The sequence below is a fragment of the Eretmochelys imbricata genome, chromosome 3 (assembly GCF_965152235.1).
Source record: "Eretmochelys imbricata isolate rEreImb1 chromosome 3, rEreImb1.hap1, whole genome shotgun sequence".
In the NCBI taxonomy this organism is placed as follows: Eukaryota; Metazoa; Chordata; order Testudines; family Cheloniidae; genus Eretmochelys; species Eretmochelys imbricata.
The window spans coordinates 57,368,318-57,389,106 of record NC_135574.1 but is presented as its reverse complement, the minus strand read 5'-3'; the positions used below and the strand labels follow the sequence as shown (position 1 = coordinate 57,389,106).

The window sequence follows — 20,789 nt, the reverse complement described above, 5'->3', positions numbered from 1 at the left end:
GGGCAGCAGGGCAGCTCGGACACCCCTGTGCTGGGAACCCGGGATCTTGGGCACGACCTTTCAGCTCTCTGCTAATTGGGCCAAATACGGCCCATGGGCTGAGAACCGCTACTTTAGATCCACTGCACAGACCTCTGTCCATTAAGCTAATGGAGTAACTGATAATAGTAATAGGTTGTCATCCTCAGTGTGGACCAGGACTAATGAGAGATGTGGTTGTCATTGGTTTTCACAGATATTTGCTGACAGAAAAGGAGTAGTGAGATTCAAGAATTTTTGGTTCCATTCCAGGTTTTGGAGGGCACAGACTTTCCTGCCAGTTACCACCAAGTTTGACTCCTTCTGCCCTGTCCCCTCCAACCTGTCCCTCTCCCAATCTCATTTTCCTCACGTAGCTAGTCCCTGTCTCATGCTTTTCATCCCAGTCCCTTTACCTAGCAAGTCCTAGTCTCACACTTCCTGACTCTCCACTTACAGTCGCAGTCTGCTTGACAGTTCCCAACTGCATGCAGCTACTTCTCACCAGTTTCCTTACCCAGCCAGTCCTCCGTTCACCCGTCCTGGCTCCTCATCCAAACTGTCTCTCCCCTGACTCGGCCTCTAATCCCCTCCCATCTGTCCCCACTATCTCCCAGGCTCTCTCCTCATCCAATTTCAGTGTCTGCCTATTCTCCTCCAGCTGCTTGTCCCAGTCTCTTTGCCTAGACACTCTCAGTTCTACCCCAGCATTCTGGTTCCTTGTCAGATCTGTCTCCTCTCTCCCTCATACCATCATCTCAGTCTCTTTACCCAGTCAGTCCAGCTCCCAATCTCAGTCTCTGCCTTTGCTCCCAGTCCCAGTTTCATTGCCAGCCAGCCCAGTCACCACTTTCCCCCTTAATTTCTAATCCCAGTTTCCCTCTTTCCCTTCTGCCAGCTGCCAATCTCAGAATTAAATCTAGGTGCAGTTCATTTTCAAGGCATTGCACTTTTTACTGTTTTTGTTCAGAGTATTACTTACAAATAATTTTCATGATAAAATGATTTTATTTGAGAAAATCTTTTCTGTTTTTTCCTAAAACCATTCACTCTTTATTTTATTAATATTACTGGTGAAACTCAATGTTGATCCTTCAGCAGCTAATAAGTACCATATAGAATTTACACATATATCCAAGCAAAATGTAATTATGTAGTGATACAGTAGTCATGTTATTAAAACTGCCCACATTAACATGAAAAACATTTTTCATTTACAATATTTATATATGAAAATTATCCACATAATACATAACATTAACAATTTCATTTTAGAAAGTCACAACAATAACATGAATTTGTCTAAGAATAGTTGATTTTATTACCTGCTCTTAGATGTCCCACCACATCAGCTAGACTACCCTTCTTTACTTTGGTAATGAAGGCACCAAGTCGTCCTAAATCCGTCATTTTTCCTCCAACAACCTGGATAATCATAAATTTATGTATTTTTAAACCACAAACTGGGCAACGTATTAAGGAATATAATCTAAATAGTTTAGCTTGCATGGTTTATTTAATCACATTAACGTTATTTTTAAAACTAGGGCCTCAGTCATTCACAATTAACTGTATTGTTATTATCAACGGTATTTGTATATGGACTTCATGCTAAGGAGAGTGTCATATAAAAAAAGGCATAATTGTGTCACATTGAGAGTGAAGAGAGCTTGACATTCCCTCTTACTTGCCTCTGAAAACATTAGTTTAATTAGACTAATTCAGAATGTATAGCACAGCATTTCAAATATCAGAAATGATCAGTTGTGGGTTTTTTGAGACAATAATCAACAAAACGTGTTTTGTTCAAATCTATGGTTAACTGTTTGGGATGTGCAGAAACAGCAGACTGTAAGCATGGAAATGCCTTACAGAGCAGTCAGTACAGAAGTGCTAAAAAACCAATAATGTAAAAGTTGAAACTCTCAACTAAAAATGTATTGTGTACAGTATTAGGGAATACATGAGAACAGTACATCTAAATACAACAAATGGAACTATATCATTAGCAGCTAACAACAGACACTGACACCTTCATCAGAAGGCAGTAAAGATTTAATGAAAGAGAAAGCAAGGCAGAGGCACCAGACTTCTCCCATCCTCTGTCCAACAGAGATGACAGTGTCCTCCAAATAAGGATGCACAGTACATTGATGGAGAAAGTGACATGAGTCTCTTCAAAGGGACTCAGGCAAGGAAGAGTTCTAAAACCTCTTTCCTCTCAGCATACAGAAATTGCTGATTGTCTTATTAATGACATGGCCAGTTAATAAATAACATCAATGCAAAAACCAAAGACATGTTGACATTTCTACAGTATGTGAATATGTGTAGCAATAAAACAGATTTTGCTTTTGTCCACAGTGGTCATTATCAATTCAGACATATTATCTAGGGCTGAGAGTCTCTATTTGGAATTTTAAAAATTCTGTCAAAATAAAAAAAAAATGCAATGACACAAGTTACACTACCTGCTCACAGTAAAAAAAAATCTACACAAAGTACAGGCCTAAAGTTTTTTTAAAGCAATACAAAACCAATATTTTGATCATGCTGGTTTTACAGGTCATTTCTGAATGACTGGGTTGTCCTAATGAATCTGTACAGCCAGTGGGTCTTCTCAGAAATATTCTGCGTAGAGTTTTATAATGAAATGCACTACAATGTTCATTACCCACCAGTGTAGCAGCCATTGATAACGTTTTATTTATTCACATTGCCACAGTGGTGGCTGATCTTAATTTTAGTACACTGATTTATACAATTGAATCTCAGGTAGTCTCCACTAGCTTTAAGGATGCAACAGGACATCCTGCTAAGCCTACCGGTGAGTCAATGATCTGTAGTACGGCACATAACAAATCAAGGTAAGAATCAAGAAAGCAACAGTAGAGGTTCCCTAAAAGAGGTTTCCTGTTTTGAGGCCTAAATCTTTAGCATTTTTCCTCCAGTTTAAAAAAAAACCCAACTCGTTTCCAGTCAGGAAAAGTCAGCTGTAGATTTTGATACCCTAAAATAACGTCTTAATTTTTGGGCCCAGGGTGAAACTGGGAAAAAGTCAGAACTCACCAGTTTTGCTACAGATGCAAAAATATTAAGAGAATTATATTAAAGAGCAGCACTGCTAGGTTTTGAAGGGCAGTTATTTATTTAAGGTGACTTATCCAAAACTATTCAGATGCACTGTTATATACTGTGTGCAATTTGTGTTTCTTCCCAGCAGTGCAGATTTTAAACACTGATTTTGTGAATATTAGTGTCTAGATGACACTCATGAATGTGGAAAGTGAGATGAAGATTACACGATTGAAATGCATGTAGTAAAATCAGTAAATCCATGAATGCATTAGGATGTACTGTGTATGCTTGGAGAACAGGCAGATGAATAGACTATGTTCTAGCTCATGGCCTTCCAATCAAAACAGTTCTGTCCTTTTGCCATGGGTAAATAGGCTAATGTAAAAAAGGGATTAAAGAAGGTTTCCGCTGATAATATTTCACTTTAATTTTTCAAGGCTTAACAAAGTCCGCCTGAGTTAGGGTGCATTTCCACTTCATCTTGCACAATTTTGGTTTAAAAAACAAAACAAAAAACACTTGAGGCTAAATCTTGAGCTTTGTTGAACACCTGCAAACTCAGGGTACTTGATGGTCCTTAGCATGCTTGAGGAGGCACTCAGTATCTGGCAGAGTCAGGATCTAAATTATAGAATTTCATGCCATGTTTTTTTAAATCTAATCTAATCTATCTATCTATCTAGTGTGTGTGTTTCTCCTGTATTTTATTTTTGTATGTTTTACAGAGAGACAGAGAAGGTGTTCTTATATCTGGGTAATATATACATACTGCAGTCATTATTCATGACAGATTAAATAGACACAATCAGATGCAGCTACTGTATGTTACATGTCAAAGGCTGCACTGTCAATGGGGTTCTAGTACACATAATGGAGTGGAGGGCAATATTTGATATATTTGCATCAATTCAGGATGCTGTCCAATGCACAGGGGGAAAAGCTATGTTCCACTCTTTTTTAACATAACTATGTAAAATTGGTCTCAAATGGCAGTATAATTGGAGATTTTTTGGATATCTATGTTATGCTATAGTGTACGAAACGGTTATCTATTAGGCTAATGGAAGTTTCATTCATTTACAGCATAATCTTTGTAATACTTACTTTTAGCCCCAGTAATGCACCTGACTCTTTTGGCATGGTAGTTCTCTTGTTAAGAATAACACGTCCAATTAAGCGATCTCCCTCTTTAGATGGTTGCCACGTTACGGGATGCTATTAGAAAATATCAGTGGAAGCAAAAAAGTGGAAGCAAAAAAGTGGAAATCTCTTCCTGTTTTACACACACAAATAGAATCAGCTAAATTAGTATGTCACAGTAGAGATAAATCCAACTAATCTTTGGCTGCATAATGTCTATGACAAAATTCTCTCTGTTATAATACTATAGTTAGGGCCTACCAAATTTTCGGCCATGAAAAATGCATCACGGACTGTGAAATCTGGTCTCCTGCCATGAAATCTGATCTTTGGCATGCTTTTACCCTATACTATACAGATTTCATGGGGGAGACCAGTGTTTCTCAAACTGGGGGTCCTGACCTAAAAGGGAATTGCAGGGAGGTCACAAGGTTATTTTAGGAGGGGTTTATGGTATTGCTACCCTTATTTCTGCACTCCCTTCAGAGCTGGGCAGCTGGAGAGTGGTGGCTGTTGGCCGGACACCCAGCTCTGAAGGCAGCGTCCCACCAGCAGCAGCACAGAAGTAAGGGTGGCAACACCATACCCTGCCTCCCTTACTTCTGCACTGCTGCCTTCAGAGCTGGGCAGCTGGATAGTGGCGGCTGCTGACTGAGGGCCAAGCTCTGCAGGCAGCACCGCAGAAGTAAGGGTGGCAATAGAATACCAGGCCATCCTTACATCTAGGCTTCTGCTGGCGGTGGCTCTGCCTTCAGAGCTGGGCTCCCAGCCTGCAGCCGCTGATCTCCAGCTGCCCAGCTCTGAAGGCAGAGCCACTGCCAGCAGCAGCACAGAAGTAAGGGTAGCTGTACCAACAGCCCCCCTCCAATGAGCTTGCAACCCTCCCCTCCTCCCCCCGACAACTCCTTTTTAGAGTTGTCAGGATCCCTACAATTACAACACTGTGAAATTTCAAATTTAAATAGCTGAAATCAAGAAATTTACTATTTTTAAAATCCTATGACCAAGAAATTGACCAAAATGGACAGTGAATTTGGTAGGGCCTTAACTATAGTTCTTGACTCCTGCTTCACTAACTATTTACAATTACCCTTCTTCATTGTAAAATTATCTCAACACTCAAAATGTGCAAGTGCAGTTATAAAACAGATTTGAAGCTTAATGCATTTAAGATGTATTTCAGCTTGTAAAAATAAATGCATTACTTTGTATTCCATTATCTTGAAAATTCCTTTTAAAAAATAACAGTCCTGTAGAATAATATTTATGTTATTCAGCTGTTTCATATATGTTCATTATATAGTAAAAGTTTTCCCATTAGAGTCAAGGGCAAAAATTCTACTGACATCACAGGTGTCTGACTGATAGCCTAGGCCCTAATGGATTGAAATACAATGCCTCATTTGAAAAAAATCTCTATTTCAGATTAAATACTCAATTTATTTTTCTAATATAGATTCAGATAGAAAATCTCTTCCTGATTTTGATTCTCACGATCTACAAACATTTTTTTCACATGTTTAGAACAAAGTTCTAATATCAGTGAGCATCTTAAAAGACTGAAATTCATAATTTCATAGATTCTAAGATTAGAAGGCACCACTGTGACGCAAATGAAATAATTAACAAACCTCTTAACAATTTATTTCATACCTATAAACCTACATTGCCTATTTCTTACCGAACTAATAGGGGATGTCTCTCTACTGTGCCACGTGGCAGGATCCAGCCAGTAATAATCCAAGTCACCTGGAAGAATACGAATGGAAAGAAATCTGTAATCTCATACAGAGAGAAATGTCTGTGAATGCATCACCTGTATGCATGAATTTTAATGTACAATAATTCTATGAAGCAAATGCATAAATTATACCATGATTTGAATGATCTTAAATGTTTTAATTTAGGGACAACATTATATACCAACACTTCAAAAATAAAAATGTGTCACAGTACAAAGACCTTCAGTTTCTCAGTAGCTCATTGAATATCTGCTGCATGACCCAGCTTGACTTTCTGTGCTGCTGAAACCCACCTTCCAGTGATAAACGCCCCCTTTCATACCTCTCATCCTTACTGTGATGAACACACAGTGCCAGCCCTTTAAAAAGCTAATTATGATTCTGGAGGAAGCTGCCACTAAAAAGAGACATTTGGTTGCAGCTGACCCAGAGGAGGGGCCAACAGCAAACCACAAGAAGAAACTATGAAGAGGTGCCTGTGCACAATGATGATGAGTACTCTAGAGACACTAGGAGTTTGAGGCGCAAGTGGTGTTCTCGTCCATCCTCCCTGTGAAAGGAAAAGGCCTGGGTAGGGACCGTCGAATCGTGGAAGTCAACAAATGGCTATGCAGGTGGTGTCGGAGAGAAGGCTTTGGATTCTTTGACCATGGCATGGTCTTCCATGAAGGAGGAGTGCTGGGCAGAGACGGGCTCCACCTTACTAAGAGAGGGAAGAGCATCTTTGAGAGCAGGCTGGCTAACCTAGTGAGGAGGGCTTTAAACTAGGTTCACGGGGGGAAGGAGACCAAAGCCCTGAGGTAAGTGGGAAAGCGGGATACTGGGAGGAAGCACAGGCAGGAATGTCTGTGAGGGGAGGGCTCCTGCCTCATACTGAGAATGAGGGGCGATCAGCAGGTTATCTCAAGTGCTTATATACAAATGCCCAAAGCCTTGGAAACAAGCAGGGAGAACTGGAGGTCCTGGTGATGTCAAGGAATTATGACGTGATTGGAATAACAGAGACTTGGTGGGATAACTCACATGACTGGAGTACTGTCATGGATACTGTCATGTCATAAACTGTTCAGGAAGGACAGGCAGGGCAGAAAAGGTGGGGGAGTAGCACTGTATGTAAGGGAGCAGTATGACTGCTCAGAGCTCTGGTACGAAACTGCAGAAAAACCTGAGTGTCTCTGGATTAAGTTTAGAAGTGTGAGCAATGAGAGTGACTGTGGGAGTCTGCTATAGACCACCGGACCAGGGGGATGAGGTGGATGAGGCTTTCTTCCGGCAGCTCGCAGAAGCTACTAGATCGCACGCCCTGGTTCTCATGGGTGACTTTAATTTTCCTGATATCTGCTGGGAAAGCAATACAGCGGTGCATAGACAATCCCGGAAGTTTTTGGAAAGTGTAGGGGACAATTTCCTGGTGCAAGTGCTGGAGGAGCCAACTAGGGGGAGAGCTTTTCTTGACCTGCTGCTCACAAACCAGGAAGAATTAGTGGGGGAAGCAAAAGTGGATGGGAATCTGGGAGGCAGAGACCATGAGTTGGTTGAGTTCAGGATCCTGACACAGGGAAGAAAGGTAAGCAGCAGGATACGGACCCTGGACTTCAGGAAAGCAGACTTCGACTCCCTCAGGGAACAGAAGGGTAGGATCCCCTGGGGGACTAACATGAAGGGGAAAGGAGTCCAGGAGAGCTGGCTGTATTTCAAGGAATCCCTGTTGAGGTTACAGGGACAAACCATCCCGATGTGTCGAAAGAATAGTAAATATGGTAGGCGACCAGCTTGGCTTAACGGTGAAATCCTAGCGGATCTTAAACATAAAAAAGAAGCTTACAAGAAGTGGAAGGTTGGACAAATGACCAGGGAGGAGTATAAAAATATTGCTTGGGCATGTAGGAATGAAATCAGGAGGGCCAAATCGCACCTGGAGCTGCAGCTAGCGAGAGATGTCAAGGGTAACAAGAAGGGTTTCTTCAGGTATGTTGGCAACAAGAAGAAAGCCAAGGAAAGTGTGGGCCCCTTACTGAATGAGGGAGGCAACCTAGTGACAGAGGATGTGGAAAAAGCTAATGTACTCAATGCTTTTTTTGCCTCTGTCTTCACTAACAAGGTCAGCTCCCAGACTGCTGCGCTGGGCATCACAAAATGGGGAAGAGATGGCCAGCCCTCTGTGGAGATAGAGGTGGTTAGGGACTATTTAGAAAAGCTGGACGTGCACAAGTCCATGGGGCCGGACGAGTTGCATCCAAGAGTGCTAAAGGAATTGGCGGCTGTGATTGCAGAGCCATTGGCCATTATCTTTGAAAACTTGCGGCGAACGGGGGAAGTCCCGGATGACTGGAAAAAGGCTAATGTAGTGCCAATCTTTAAAAAAGGGAAGAAGGAGGATCCTGGGAACTACAGGCCAGTCAGCCTCACCTCAGTCCCTGGAAAAATCATGGAGCAGGTCCTCAAAGAATCAATCCTGAAGCACTGACATGAGAGGAAAGTGATCAGGAACAGTCAGCATGGATTCACCAAGGGAAGGTCATGCCTGACTAATCTAATCACCTTCTATGATGAGATTACTGGTTCTGTGGATGAAGGGAAAGCAGCGGATGTATTGTTTCTTGAATTTAGCAAAGCTTTTGACACGGTCTCCCACAGTATTCTTGTTAAAGTTAAAGTTAAAGAAGTATGGGCTGGATGTTAAAGCAAGTTAAAGAAGTATGGGCTGGATGAATGCACTATAAGGTGGGTAGAAAGTTGGCTAGATTGTCGGGCTCAACGGGTAGTGATCAATGGCTCCATGTCTAGTTGGCAGCCAGTGTCAAGTGGAGTGCCCCAGGGGTCGGTCCTGGGGCCGGTTTTGTTCAATATCTTCATAAATGATCTGGAGGATGGTGTGGATTGCACTCTCAGCAAATTTGCGGATGATACTAAACTGGGAGGAGTGGTAGATACGCTGGAGGGCAGGGATAGCATACAGAGGGACCTAGACAAATTGGAGGATTGGGCCAAAAGAAATCTGATGAGGTTCAATAAGGATAAGTGCAGGGTCCTGCACTTAGGATGGAAGAATCCAATGCACCGCTACAGACTAGGGACCGAATGGCTAGGCAGCAGTTCTGCGGAAAAGGACCTAGGGGTGACAGTGGACGAGAAGCTGGATATGAGTCAGCAGTGTGCCCTTGTTGCCAAGAAGGCCAATGGCATTTTGGGATGTATAAGTAGGGGCATAGCGAGCAAATCGAGGGACGTGATCGTCCCCCTCTATTCGACATTGGTGAGGCCTCATCTGGAGTACTATGTCCAGTTTTGGGCCCCACACTACAAGAAGGATGTGGATAAATTGGAGAGAGTCCTGCGAAGGGCAACAATAATGATTAGGGTTCTGGAACACATGACTTATGAGGAGAGGCTGAGGGAACTGGGATTGTTTAGTCTGCAGAAGAGAAGAATGAGGGGGGATTTGATAGCTGCTTTCAACTACCTGAGAGGTGGTTCCAGAGAGGATGGTTCTAGACTATTCTCAGTGATAGAAGAGGACAGGACAAGGAGTAATGGTCTCAAGTTGCAGTGGGAGAGGTTTAGGTTGGATATTAGGAAAAACTTTTTCACAGGAGGGTGGTGAAACACTGGAATGTGTTACCTAGGGAGGTGGTAGAATCTCCTTCCTTAGAAGTTTTTAAGGTCAGGCTTGACAAAGCCCTGGCTGGGATGATTTAATTGGGGATTGGTCCTGCTTTGAGCAGGGGGGTTGGACTAGATGACCTCCTGTGGTCCCTTCCAACCCTGATATTCTATGATTCTATGATTCTATGACACAGTTAGGGAAACACACAAAGGGAGCCAGCCATAAAGGAATGCAACACAGGGTACCAAACAAAGTAGCAGTACAGGCAGAGGAAATAATGCAACACATTTAATTCAAAGTTGTGATTTTTATTTTTGTTCAGGACAGACAGAGGTGACATGCATTGTGTGTAGAGAGAAGAGACTACTGATGATGCACACTGGAGCAATCATGAATCAATTGGGTGTTGTAGGGGAAACTCAGTGGATATGTTCGGGAGGACTTGGGAGCAAGTGCAGATTGGAATCACAGAACCAGTGTTTTGAGGGACTTTGAGGGAGAGGGGAGAGCATGCTGCATGCACTGGGGATGAAGTGACGAAGGATGTATAAGCTCACAGGGGGCTGTGTAATGGGAGGGCTGGAGAACAAATGACTTGGCAGTGTATTTTGACCAGCCAAATATGGAATGTGACTTTACGATGAGAGAGATGGCTGCAAAGGGTGTTGGGAAGGACTTGGGAAAATGAGACAGATTGGAATGGAACAAATGGGAAGAGAGAGCCTGATGCAATGAGAACAGAGCCTGGGTATGTTGGTTTTGTTTGTTTTTTCAACAGATCATTTCTCTTTTTTAAAACACAATATTTATATGCCCCCTGTACTCTATTACCTTTCATACCTTTGCATTATTATTACCCTTTGTGACAATATAGAGTATTATCAAAAGCAATAGTTGACGCTGAAAAGGGCAACTTATTCTAAACCATTTTTGAGACGCTAGTAGTATTTATATACCTGATCTTGGCGCCAAAGTAGACAATTTTTTAAGTTTAAATAAAACTGGTGATGTAAAGGAACAAATTAAAACTAGCCAATTTTATCATTTAACATGCAAATAAATAGCTAAAAGAAAACTGAACTATGTAAGCTAAATTCAGCCCTTGAAGTAACTGGAGTTGTCCCACCAAACAATTCGTCTTTCACCAAGAGCTGAATTTGGACCTCTACTTTCATATGTGGCACATGGTCTCCCCTTAGTTTGGTGGTGACTCTTTGCTAGGTTTGGAAAAAAACAGCTCATTAAAGAAAGTTTAACATTACCTGCCTTCAAACATATATGCATATTATTTTCCTTGTGTTTTTAAATGATGACAATTCATGCCCCACAGTCTGTACTGGCAGAGGGTATACTGTGGAGAAAATCTGCACATACTTGTCCCGTGATATGCCTAGGCACGCTTTGGTGATTATTAAAAACCCTGTGGTGAAATCCTGGCCTCACTCAAGTCAATGGCAAAACTCACATTGACTTCAGTGGGGTCAGGATTTCACTTCTAATATGTATTTTAATTCAGAAAATCCCAATTTACTTTTTAGACACACTTTAGACAAAATGCCTGGGTGCTTTTATTAACTTTTAGAAAGTATAACTATATAAGCGAAGAACACTTTTAGATCATTACTGTTACTGATACATAGAAATAAACATCCAAACAAAATGGGATATCAGTGACTGAAACAAAACCAAAAACTAAATATAATGTGTTAACAACAGTAACTTTTCTTACCAACAACAACAACATCAACAACAAAAACTTTATATTTTTATCTTCACATCTCAATGTGGCTTGTGTCATGTTTTATATACTGCATAACCCCATCACTAGGACTTGGGATTTCTCAAAACAATGTGTTCATTCACATTGCTTTAACCGGAGCAATAAACCAGCCCAATACCAAGGCATTACAAATCCCTACCATGAAATTATTTCATAACTTGCTAATACAATCTCAAATTTGTGCCTCGGTGTCCTTCTTTTACTGTACATAACAAATGTTAAAAACTTTATATAATGTAGTACATTTCTAACAAGTGTTAGCCATAGTATCAGACTATTGAAAAACTGAAGCTGCTGGACCACAAATTCCAATTCCTTCCTCACTTCCCCATGTCAGTACAATGTGTTTTATATATAGTTGGATTTCCAGTAAATTCCACACCTCAGAGTCCTCAAATGTCTATATACTGCATTTTTCCTATTTTACTATGTCTATGGATTTCATTCTCTTACAGGTGTCTGGATGCCAATTACGTGGACTAAAGGAGGCAGGGGTCCTATGGAAAAAAATTGATGTGATCATGTAATATGCACAGGGGAGCTGAACGGAGGTTGTACCCCACCTTCCACTGCTATCCCACTTGGTTCCTGCCTGTGCCCACACTCCTATCTCTGTCCCTCTGCTCTTATCTTTCCTGCCCCGTCCCTCCCATCCCCAAGCTTCTGCTCATGTCTTCCTTCCTTTCCCCCATCTCTCCTTCCTCCTGCCCTCACCATGACCTGGCCTCATCTGCTCCTTCCCTCTCTCCTGTTCACCCTCCTTGTGCTCTTGACCCTCTCCTGTGACGTTTCTATCTCCCCACCCGAGTTTTCTTCCCGCCTTTGCTCCTGGCCTTGCTCCTCCCTCTTGGCCTGCTCTTAATTCCCCTCAAAATCAAATACCTATCGCTTCCTGCTTCCCTTTGTCCAGCCTTTGTCCCCACCCTTCTCCTGTTTCTCACCTTCTGCATTTCAGTCAGGCTGCCTCCTCCTCCTCTACCGTGCTTGGGCACCAGCAGGGGGATCCATTTCCCATGGTCAAAGTTCTTGTGCCCACTGCCACAGCAGCTTCTGGCAGTTGGGAAGAGGAGAAATTGCAGATAAAGTCCTGCTTAGTCCCTGCAGCTTGGGTCAGAGCATGCCCAGAATAGATGGAATCTTCGGAGAATTTAGCTACCGAGTTCAAACAAGTCTCAACTGAGCATGGGCAAATTCCAATTTTTTTAGAGGCTTATAACTTGGCCATATTCTAGCAAGTTTTCACAGAGTAGATAAAAGGCCTGACATCAGAATCACCACCTGCCAAATGTTAAGCCACTGGCCCCTAAAGCATGGAGGTGCTAAAGCTTCCCAACAAAACCATTGGAATATTTTTTTTTAATACATTTCTACCAAACCTCATTCCCGAAAATACCTGAACTATTTTAATTAAAAATCCCCCCCCCCCAAAAAAAATATTCAGCCTGAGTCAGACATCTGGAATGGAAAATTTCAGTGAACAGCTTATATTTGGGAAAGTTATAAGCAACTGAAAACATCTTATAAAGTATTCAGCAACCTAAACTACAACCTGGCACCTGTCCCATCTATAAGAATAGAACAGAATAGAATACAAGTAGCATTATGATTATAATTATATAATTATGCCAAATTATAAATAATACTAGCAACAGGACTTCCACCACATCCTATAAGAGAATGATAAATTTCTTACTTGATAATTTCCTTTCTCTTAGCAGCGTCTCCCACAATTTTGATATATATGGGCTATTACTCTCCTGTCTCTAATTTCCAGAGGCAGTTCAAAGGCTGTAGCTCAGCCTGTACTAACCGTGCCCTTTTCTCTGGCTTGCTGACAGATGATTTCATTCCATAGCTGTGTAAAAACTCATAGAATATGATTAGTAACAATAACTTAAATGCCAAACAATAAACTATGTAGTGTTGGCTACAGCCTACAAGCACAACTGTCAAAATTAAACACTGTCCCTTGGTTAGGAAGAGAACCAGAGTGGGTAGAATTGTGGGAGACACTGCAAGCAGAAAGGAAATTATTGGGTAAGGAATTTACCATTCTGCAGCTCTGTGTCTCCCATAAATCTGATACATATGGGAAGTAGCGAGCAGTGAACAGCAGTAGGTTGGGAGAATTAAAGACAGAATGAAATAGGGAAGACCTCCCTAAGTTAATTGCCCAAAATTGTAAAGCCACTACTGGTCCACTGCCTGAAGCTTCCTTCTAAAGGAGGACTCTGCAGAGGACAGAAAGTCCATGTTACAGTGCCTGATAAAGGTGTTAACTAATGACCACCTTGCTGCCCTGCATTTCTCTGCAGTGGAAGCACAAGCTCCTTCTGCCCACAAAGTCAACATAAATATTGCAGAGTGTGCTTTGATGCCATCTGGACAGGAGTAACTGATGCCTCCTATGTTTCTAAGATACACAGCTTGATCCATCTAGCTAGCATAGCCTGGATATCCTGAGCCATGGGTACTTCAGATAAAAGGAGACTAACAAGGACCCCGATCTTGTTGATTTGGTGTGCTTGCTACAGATCATTAGCACTCTTCAAAATCTAAAGTGTGCCACAGCTTTACTGCTAAATGTGGTGGGTTTGGACAGAATGAAGGGAGGCATGGAAAGATGAATTAACCCTAGGCAAGAAAAATTCTGGAATTCTTAGCATCATCTTGTCATTATGGAACACACAATGAGGTTCCTGCATGGGTACAGTTGCCAGTTCAGAAACTTATCTAGCAGACCTGATGGGAATCAGAAAACAGGTTTTGATGGATCGGTAGAATGAAAATGTTGATATCGTTGTTTCAAAAGGGAGTGGGAACATAAGAACACAAGAACGGCCATACTGGGTCAGACCCATGGTCCATCTAGCCCAGTATCCTGTTTTCCAACAGTGGCCAATGCCAAGTGCTTCAGAGGGAATGAACAGAACAGGTAATCATCGAGTGATCCATCCCCTGTCACCCATTTCCTGCTTCTAGCAAACAGAGGCTAGGGACACTTCACAGCATGGTTTTGTATCCCTGCCCATCCTGGCTAAATGTGGGGCTTTTAACACCAGTGGTAGGCCTTACTTGGGAAAGATTGGTCTAACTACAGGTTTAGCCAGTCTGACTGCTCAAAGAAATCTGGATGTCTGAGGGTTCTCTGTGAATAGGAGGTTACAGCAGACACGTGGCATGCTATAAAGTCCCTTATCTATACCTTCCTGAAGAAAGTTCAAGATAATTGGGATACCAGGATCCTTGGGATTATTGTTGTGTTCTTGACACCCTGAGCTAAACCTAGTCCAGGTGGAGGAATAAGCCTTTACGGTTAAAGCTCACCTGGAGAAGAAGAGAGTTCCAGTCACTTCGGAAGATAATCCTGGCATGGCTAATTCTTTGCTCTCAATGGCCAGGCTGTCAGCTGCAGACAGACTGGGTCTGGATGGAGCAATGGCCTTTGGTAAAATATGTCTGGTTTACTGATAGCTACAATGGTGGTTCCAATTTCAGTTCTATCAGATCGGAAAACGATAGTCTCCTTGGCCATGGTGGAGCTATCACTATCTCCATTGCTGCTTCTTGCCTTATCTTCTGGATCACCTTTCCCAAAAGTGGAAAGGGCAGGAATGCATATAAGAGTTCTTGTAACTATCTGAGGACAGAGCACCCATCCCCAGGAATTTGGGAGTCTGCTTCCTTGGTGAAGTACATCGGCCGATTGTGACTGGCAAACAAGTCGACTGCCAGAAGGCCAAACTTCTGCAAAATCAGAGAGAAGACTTCCTGATTCAGGCACCACTCTGCCTTTTGGTAAAGTTCTCCTTTTATATGTATTGCTCCAATGGAAGGGAGAGATCTCACTGCCCATTCCATTATCTCCATTGCTTCTGTGTGTAGAATTACACTCTTTGCTCCACTTTGTTTTTTGATATACATCATACATATACATCATACATCATAGTCTATTTCTGTTCTCATGTGAACTACCTTTGTGGAGGTAGTCAAGGAGCTCTTCTTGGTGTTTATCACAAATCTGCGTGCTTGAAACAGATCCAGTGTCCGCATTGTGGCACTACTTGCTGCTGCTTTGGTCAGAGTAATGATCAAGATGTCGTCTAGGAAGGGATCCAGGTGAGTGCTCTGAGACCTGAGTCTGGCTATTATTACCACCAGGATCTTAGTAAAAACCCTAGGGGCTGACAAAATGGGAGCATATGATACTGGTAGTGGGCTGTGCTGTACGCAAACCTCAGCAGTGTGTGGTGTGATGGTCATAAGAGATGTGCATCTGCTAGATCCACAGAACGAAAAAGACATAGATGTTACTGTTGAAGCTAGGGTATCCATACAGAATCTCATCTTCTTCACCCATTTGTTGAGCTGCTTGAAATCCAAGATGGCTCTGACGCTCCATATGCTTCTGGACAATGAAAAAAAATGGAGCACAGTCCTAAGAATCTTTCTTCTGAGGAAACCCTTTATATTGCTCCTATTTCCAGGAGATATGAGATTTCATTTAATATCAGCTCACATTTTATGGAGTCGCTTGGGATGGGGGATTGGATGAGGTGGGGAATTTAGTTCAAGGGAGTATCCGCAACTCACTTCTCTTTCACCCATTTGTCTGTGGTCATTTGAGAGCATTCGCCTGAGAAGTGGGAAATTCTGTCTCCTAGATTCAGGTCTGGGTGGAGTCACATTCATTTATTGTGATGGTGGGCTGTCAGAGGCAAGGGATCCCCCTTGGGATTTTCCAACTGATCCCCAGTTCCAGGATTTTTACCTGATATACCTGTGCCTTTCCTCTGTTATCCTTGTTAGGATGGATGAAAGGAGCTTTTTTGTCTGTTGCTAGGTTTGTTGTTCCTCCTTAGAGCACTGAGTTGGAAAGAGAGGGACTATCTCAGTTTGGCAGCGCTTTCTGTGACTATTTTGTCTAGTTTTTCCCCAAAGAGGAGAGAACCTGTGAATTTAAATTAGCACTGAATTTGTTTGGAGTGAGCTCAACCTTTCAAGCACAAAGCCAGGTGTGGTGTCTGGCTGCTGACATACATTCCATGGCCCCAGCTTAAAAATCTCTTAGCATGTTATGAGGTATCTGTCACAAAGACTGTTGGTAAGGAAATTTTCTTAAATGCAGACTGCAAGTCAGGATGGCTCTTGCAAAGCATGTAGCTGCCAGAGATGCTCTAAGAGTAGCCAGCAAAAGCTCAAAGTCACTTCTAAGGGTAGCTTCCACCTTTCTACCAGTAGGATCTTTTGGGAAAGAAATCCCCTTCAGACTGGATTACCATATCCTCTGCTAGAGATGCCACTGCAGCATTGACTTTTGGTGTATCTGTAATGGCATTTTTTGGCTCTTGCAACTTGTAACATCTAAGTGCATGGCTACTTATACATTTACCTACATCAGGGGTTTCCTGTTTCTCTCTGCTCACATCCTGGAAGGATGAGTGCAGTCGGATTGCTGTCTCAGGTGAGGATTTAGAAGGCAGGTATTTCCCTTTATGCGTGTCCTCTAGTGCCTGATCAGGTTAGATCTAGATTGTTGGTGCACCCTTTCTGCAGATGGTTTCAAACATTTCAGGGAAAAAATCCTGTGTTGCATTTTTCCATCTCCTGCTCAGAGCCTGAATCTGAGAGTTCCCCTTCCTCAGGGGAGTGGAGGTGTTGGAACCAGAGAACGAATACGTCTTAGGTTTTTTATACTTTTTATTTTTCTTTTAGGGGTTTTTTGGGGGGTTGTTTTTTGTTTTGTTTTTTAGTCTTTCTGGCAGTAGCAAGGGCATTTTTTGTGTGGCTTGCTTTATGCACTGCCTTGAATTCTCTGAATATGTCTCCCTCCATGTCCTCCCCCTTAGGGTCCCACTCACCCTTCCCATGGATGGAGTTTCATTGCTGGAATACCCTGATTTGAGTTGAGAAGAAGGGGAGTCAAGTAAGAGTCCTGCTTCTCTCCCCAGGTAACCTAGGACCCATTTTAGGACTTGGGGGTAGGATGGGATCTGAAGCCAATCTTTAAAAAAGGGAAGAAGGAGGATCCTGGGAACTACAGGCCAGTCAGCCTCACCTCAGTCCCTGGAAAAATCATGGAGCAGGTCCTCAAAGAATCAATCCTGAAGCACTTGCATGAGAGGAAAGTGATCAGGAACAGCCAGCATGGATTCACCAAGGGAAGGTCATGCCTGACTAATCTAATTGCCTTTTATGATGAGATTACTGGTTCTGTGGATGAAGGGAAAGCAGTGGATGTATTGTTTCTTGACTTTAGCAAAGCTTTTGACACGGTCTCCCACAGTATTCTTGTCAGCAAGTTAAGGAAGTATGGGCTGGATGAATGCACTATAAGGTGGGTAGAAAGCTGGCTAGATTGTCGGGCTCAACGGGTAGTGATCAATGGCTTCATGTCTAGTTGGCAGCCGGTGTCAAGTGGAGTGCCCCAGGGGTCGGTCCTGGGGCCGGTTTTGTTCAATATCTTCATAAATGATCTGGAGGATGGTGTGGATTGCACTCTCAGCAAATTTGCGGATGATAGTAAACTGGGAGGAGTGGTAGATACGCTGGAGGGGAGGGATAGGATACAGAAGGACCTAGGCAAATTGGAGGATTGGGCCAAAAGAAATCTGATGAGGTTCAATAGGGATAAGTGCAGGGTCCTGCACTTAGGATGGAAGAATCCAATGCACCGCTACAGACTAGGGACCGAATGGCTAGGCAGCAGTTCTGCGGAAAAGGACCAAGGGGGACAGTGGATGAGAAGCTGGATATGAGTCAGCAGTGTGCCCTTGTTGCCAAGAAGGCCAATGGCATTTTGGGATGTATAAGTAGGGGCATAGCGAGCAGATCGAGGGACGTGATCGTTCCCCTCTATTCGACATTGGTGAGGCCTCATCTGGAGTACTGTGTCCAGTTTTGGGCCCCACACTACAAGAAGGGTGTGGATAAATTGGAGAGAGTCCAGCGAAGGGCAACAAAAATGATTAGGGGTCTAGAACACATGACTTATGAGGAGAGGCTGAGGGAGCTGGGATTGTTTAGTTTGCAGAAGAGAAGAATGCGGAGGATTTGATAGCTGCTTTCAACTACCTGAAAGGGGGTTCCAAAGAGGATGGCTCTAGACTGTTCTCAATGGTAGCAGATGACAGAACAAGGAGTAATGGTCTCAAGTTGCAGGGAGGGAGGTTTAGATTGGATATTAGGAAAAACTTTTTCACTAAGAGGGTGGTGAAACACTGGAATGCGTTACCTAGGGAGGTGGTAGAATCTCCTTCCTTAGAGGTTTTTAAGGTCAGGCTTGACAAAGCCCTGGCTGGGATGATTTAACTGGGAATTGGTCCTGCTTCGAGCAGGGGGTTGGACTAGATGACCTTCTGGGGTCCCTTCCAACCCTGATATTCTATGATTCTATGATTCTATGAAGCCCCACAAAGGTTTTTTTTTCTTTCCAGTCCTGTTCTGCCCTAGGACTTACTCCTCTGGCTGAAGTCCTTGTCTTTAATATCTCTCTCTGCTCTGCTTCTCCAGATCAGGATTTTCTGTATTGGAGTCATGGCTTCTTGGGATGCGGGGGGGGCCAACATGCCCATCAGACTCAGAGCCCCATGTCCTAGCAATGCACGGGTTGGCTGGCTGAGAGCAGACAGGGCACGATTCATCCTCCAAATAATCTGTAAAGGCTGCCTCAAAAAAAGAACACCGCTTGGATTTACCTCAGTGTTTGCACAACAGCTCTGCCATGCCTGAGCAGGGCCAGAGGAGTTCAGCTGGGAGGGGCTGCAGTGCTGGCCCCAGGTGGCTAAGAGCACCCTCACTGCTCCACAGATGATCCAGGAGAGAAAGAAGAAAGAAATGGCTGCTCGCTACTGCTCGAAAAAAAAAATGATAAAATCATAAGCTGGCAAAAAAAAAAAAAAGGTCACACGCAAAGTGAACTACTGCTTGACAGCTGCTATAGAGCAGAAGATATGGAGCAGGCCGGAGCAAGGAGCATGGCTATCATGGGCTGTGATATAGCTTTGAACTGACTCCGGAAACTGCAGACAGGAGGGGAATAGCTCATACCTATCAGAATTGTGGGAGACACTGTGCTGCAGAATTTATTAAGTGATTTTTCTTAACATCCAGGCTAAATTATCTTACACTTAATTTCTTATTTTAACTCCTAATTATAGTGTCTTAGAATACTCCAAACAAATCCATCCTTTTGCTATAATTGCCATTCTTCAAATATTTGTGTTTTTTCCAGATCATTTCTTAATCTTTTTACCAAAGCTATACATATCTAGTTCTTTTAACCTTCCCTTGTAGGGCAGACAAAGGCCTGGCCTAATCACAAATTTTGTGCCAATATAACTCTTTTAGGGATGTGATTTTTTTTTACTGAAATAGTTATATCACTAAAAACCACACTGTGGATGTGACTATAGCAGTATAAAAGTGCTTATACCAGCAAAGTTTGTTCTTCCTGTATGGGAAAGGGAATAAGTTACACTAGTATAAGCTCTTTTATATAAGTATATATAGCTGTATGAAAATATAGATATATAAAATACACACACACACACACACAATGGTATAATTAAAGCAGTAGAACTTTTGTACGCAAACATGTTCAACTTTATTCCTCTACCCTGAATCCCCTTTTTATACCATTCTTGTATTATATAATCAGTGAAATGTAGGCCTGGAAGGGATCTCAAAAGGTCTTCTAGTCCAGTTCCCTGCACTCAGGGCAGGACCAAATATCTAGACCATCCCTGACAGGTGTTCGTCCAACCTGATCTTAAAAATCTCCAATGATGGAGATTCCGCAACCTCCCTAGGCAATTTATTTCAGTGCTTAACTACCCTGACAGTTAGGTTGTTTTTCCTAATGTCCAACCTAAACCATCCTTGCTGTAATTTAAGCCAATTGCTTCTTGTCCTATCCTCAGAGGTTAAAGAAAACAATTTTTCTCCTTTTAACAACCTTTTATATACTTGAAAACTATAATCATGCTATATACTTGAAAACTGTTATCGTGTTCCCCCTCAGTCTTCTCTTCTCCAACCTAAGCAAACCCAATCTCCTCTCATAAGTCATGTTTTCTAGATTTTTAATAATTTTTGTTGTTCCTCTCTGGACTTTCTCCAGTTTGTCCACATCTTTCCTAAAATGTGGTACTCAGAACTGGACACAATACTACAGCTGAGGCCTAATAAGTACAGAGTACAGCGGAAGAATTACCAGGGTACAAAATATATCGGAAGGATAGAACAGGTCATGCTGGTAGGGGAGTGGCACTATATGTGAAAGAAAGCATAGAATCAAATGAAGTAAAAATCATAAATGAATCAAACTGTAAAAATGGACAAATTTTACAATTATCCCCATATTGACTGGGTACATGTCACCTCAGGACAGGATGCAGAGCTAACGTTTTTTGACACCTTAAAT

General features: G+C 42.5%; 1 protein-coding gene across 2 annotated transcripts in view; it reads right to left on the bottom strand.

Annotated features, from left to right (window-relative positions):
* RIMS1 (regulating synaptic membrane exocytosis 1) overlaps positions 1 to 20,789 on the bottom strand; it is a 492,040-nt gene that overhangs the window by 194,730 nt on the left and 276,521 nt on the right. For both annotated transcript variants that reach the window (XM_077811609.1, XM_077811610.1), the window contains 3 exons: positions 5,918 to 5,985; positions 4,201 to 4,311; positions 1,344 to 1,443 (listed from right to left, as the gene is read on the bottom strand). In XM_077811609.1, the coding sequence (XP_077667735.1) occupies positions 1,344 to 1,443; positions 4,201 to 4,311; positions 5,918 to 5,985 (279 nt within the window). The remainder of the gene's footprint in view (positions 1 to 1,343; positions 1,444 to 4,200; positions 4,312 to 5,917; positions 5,986 to 20,789) is intronic.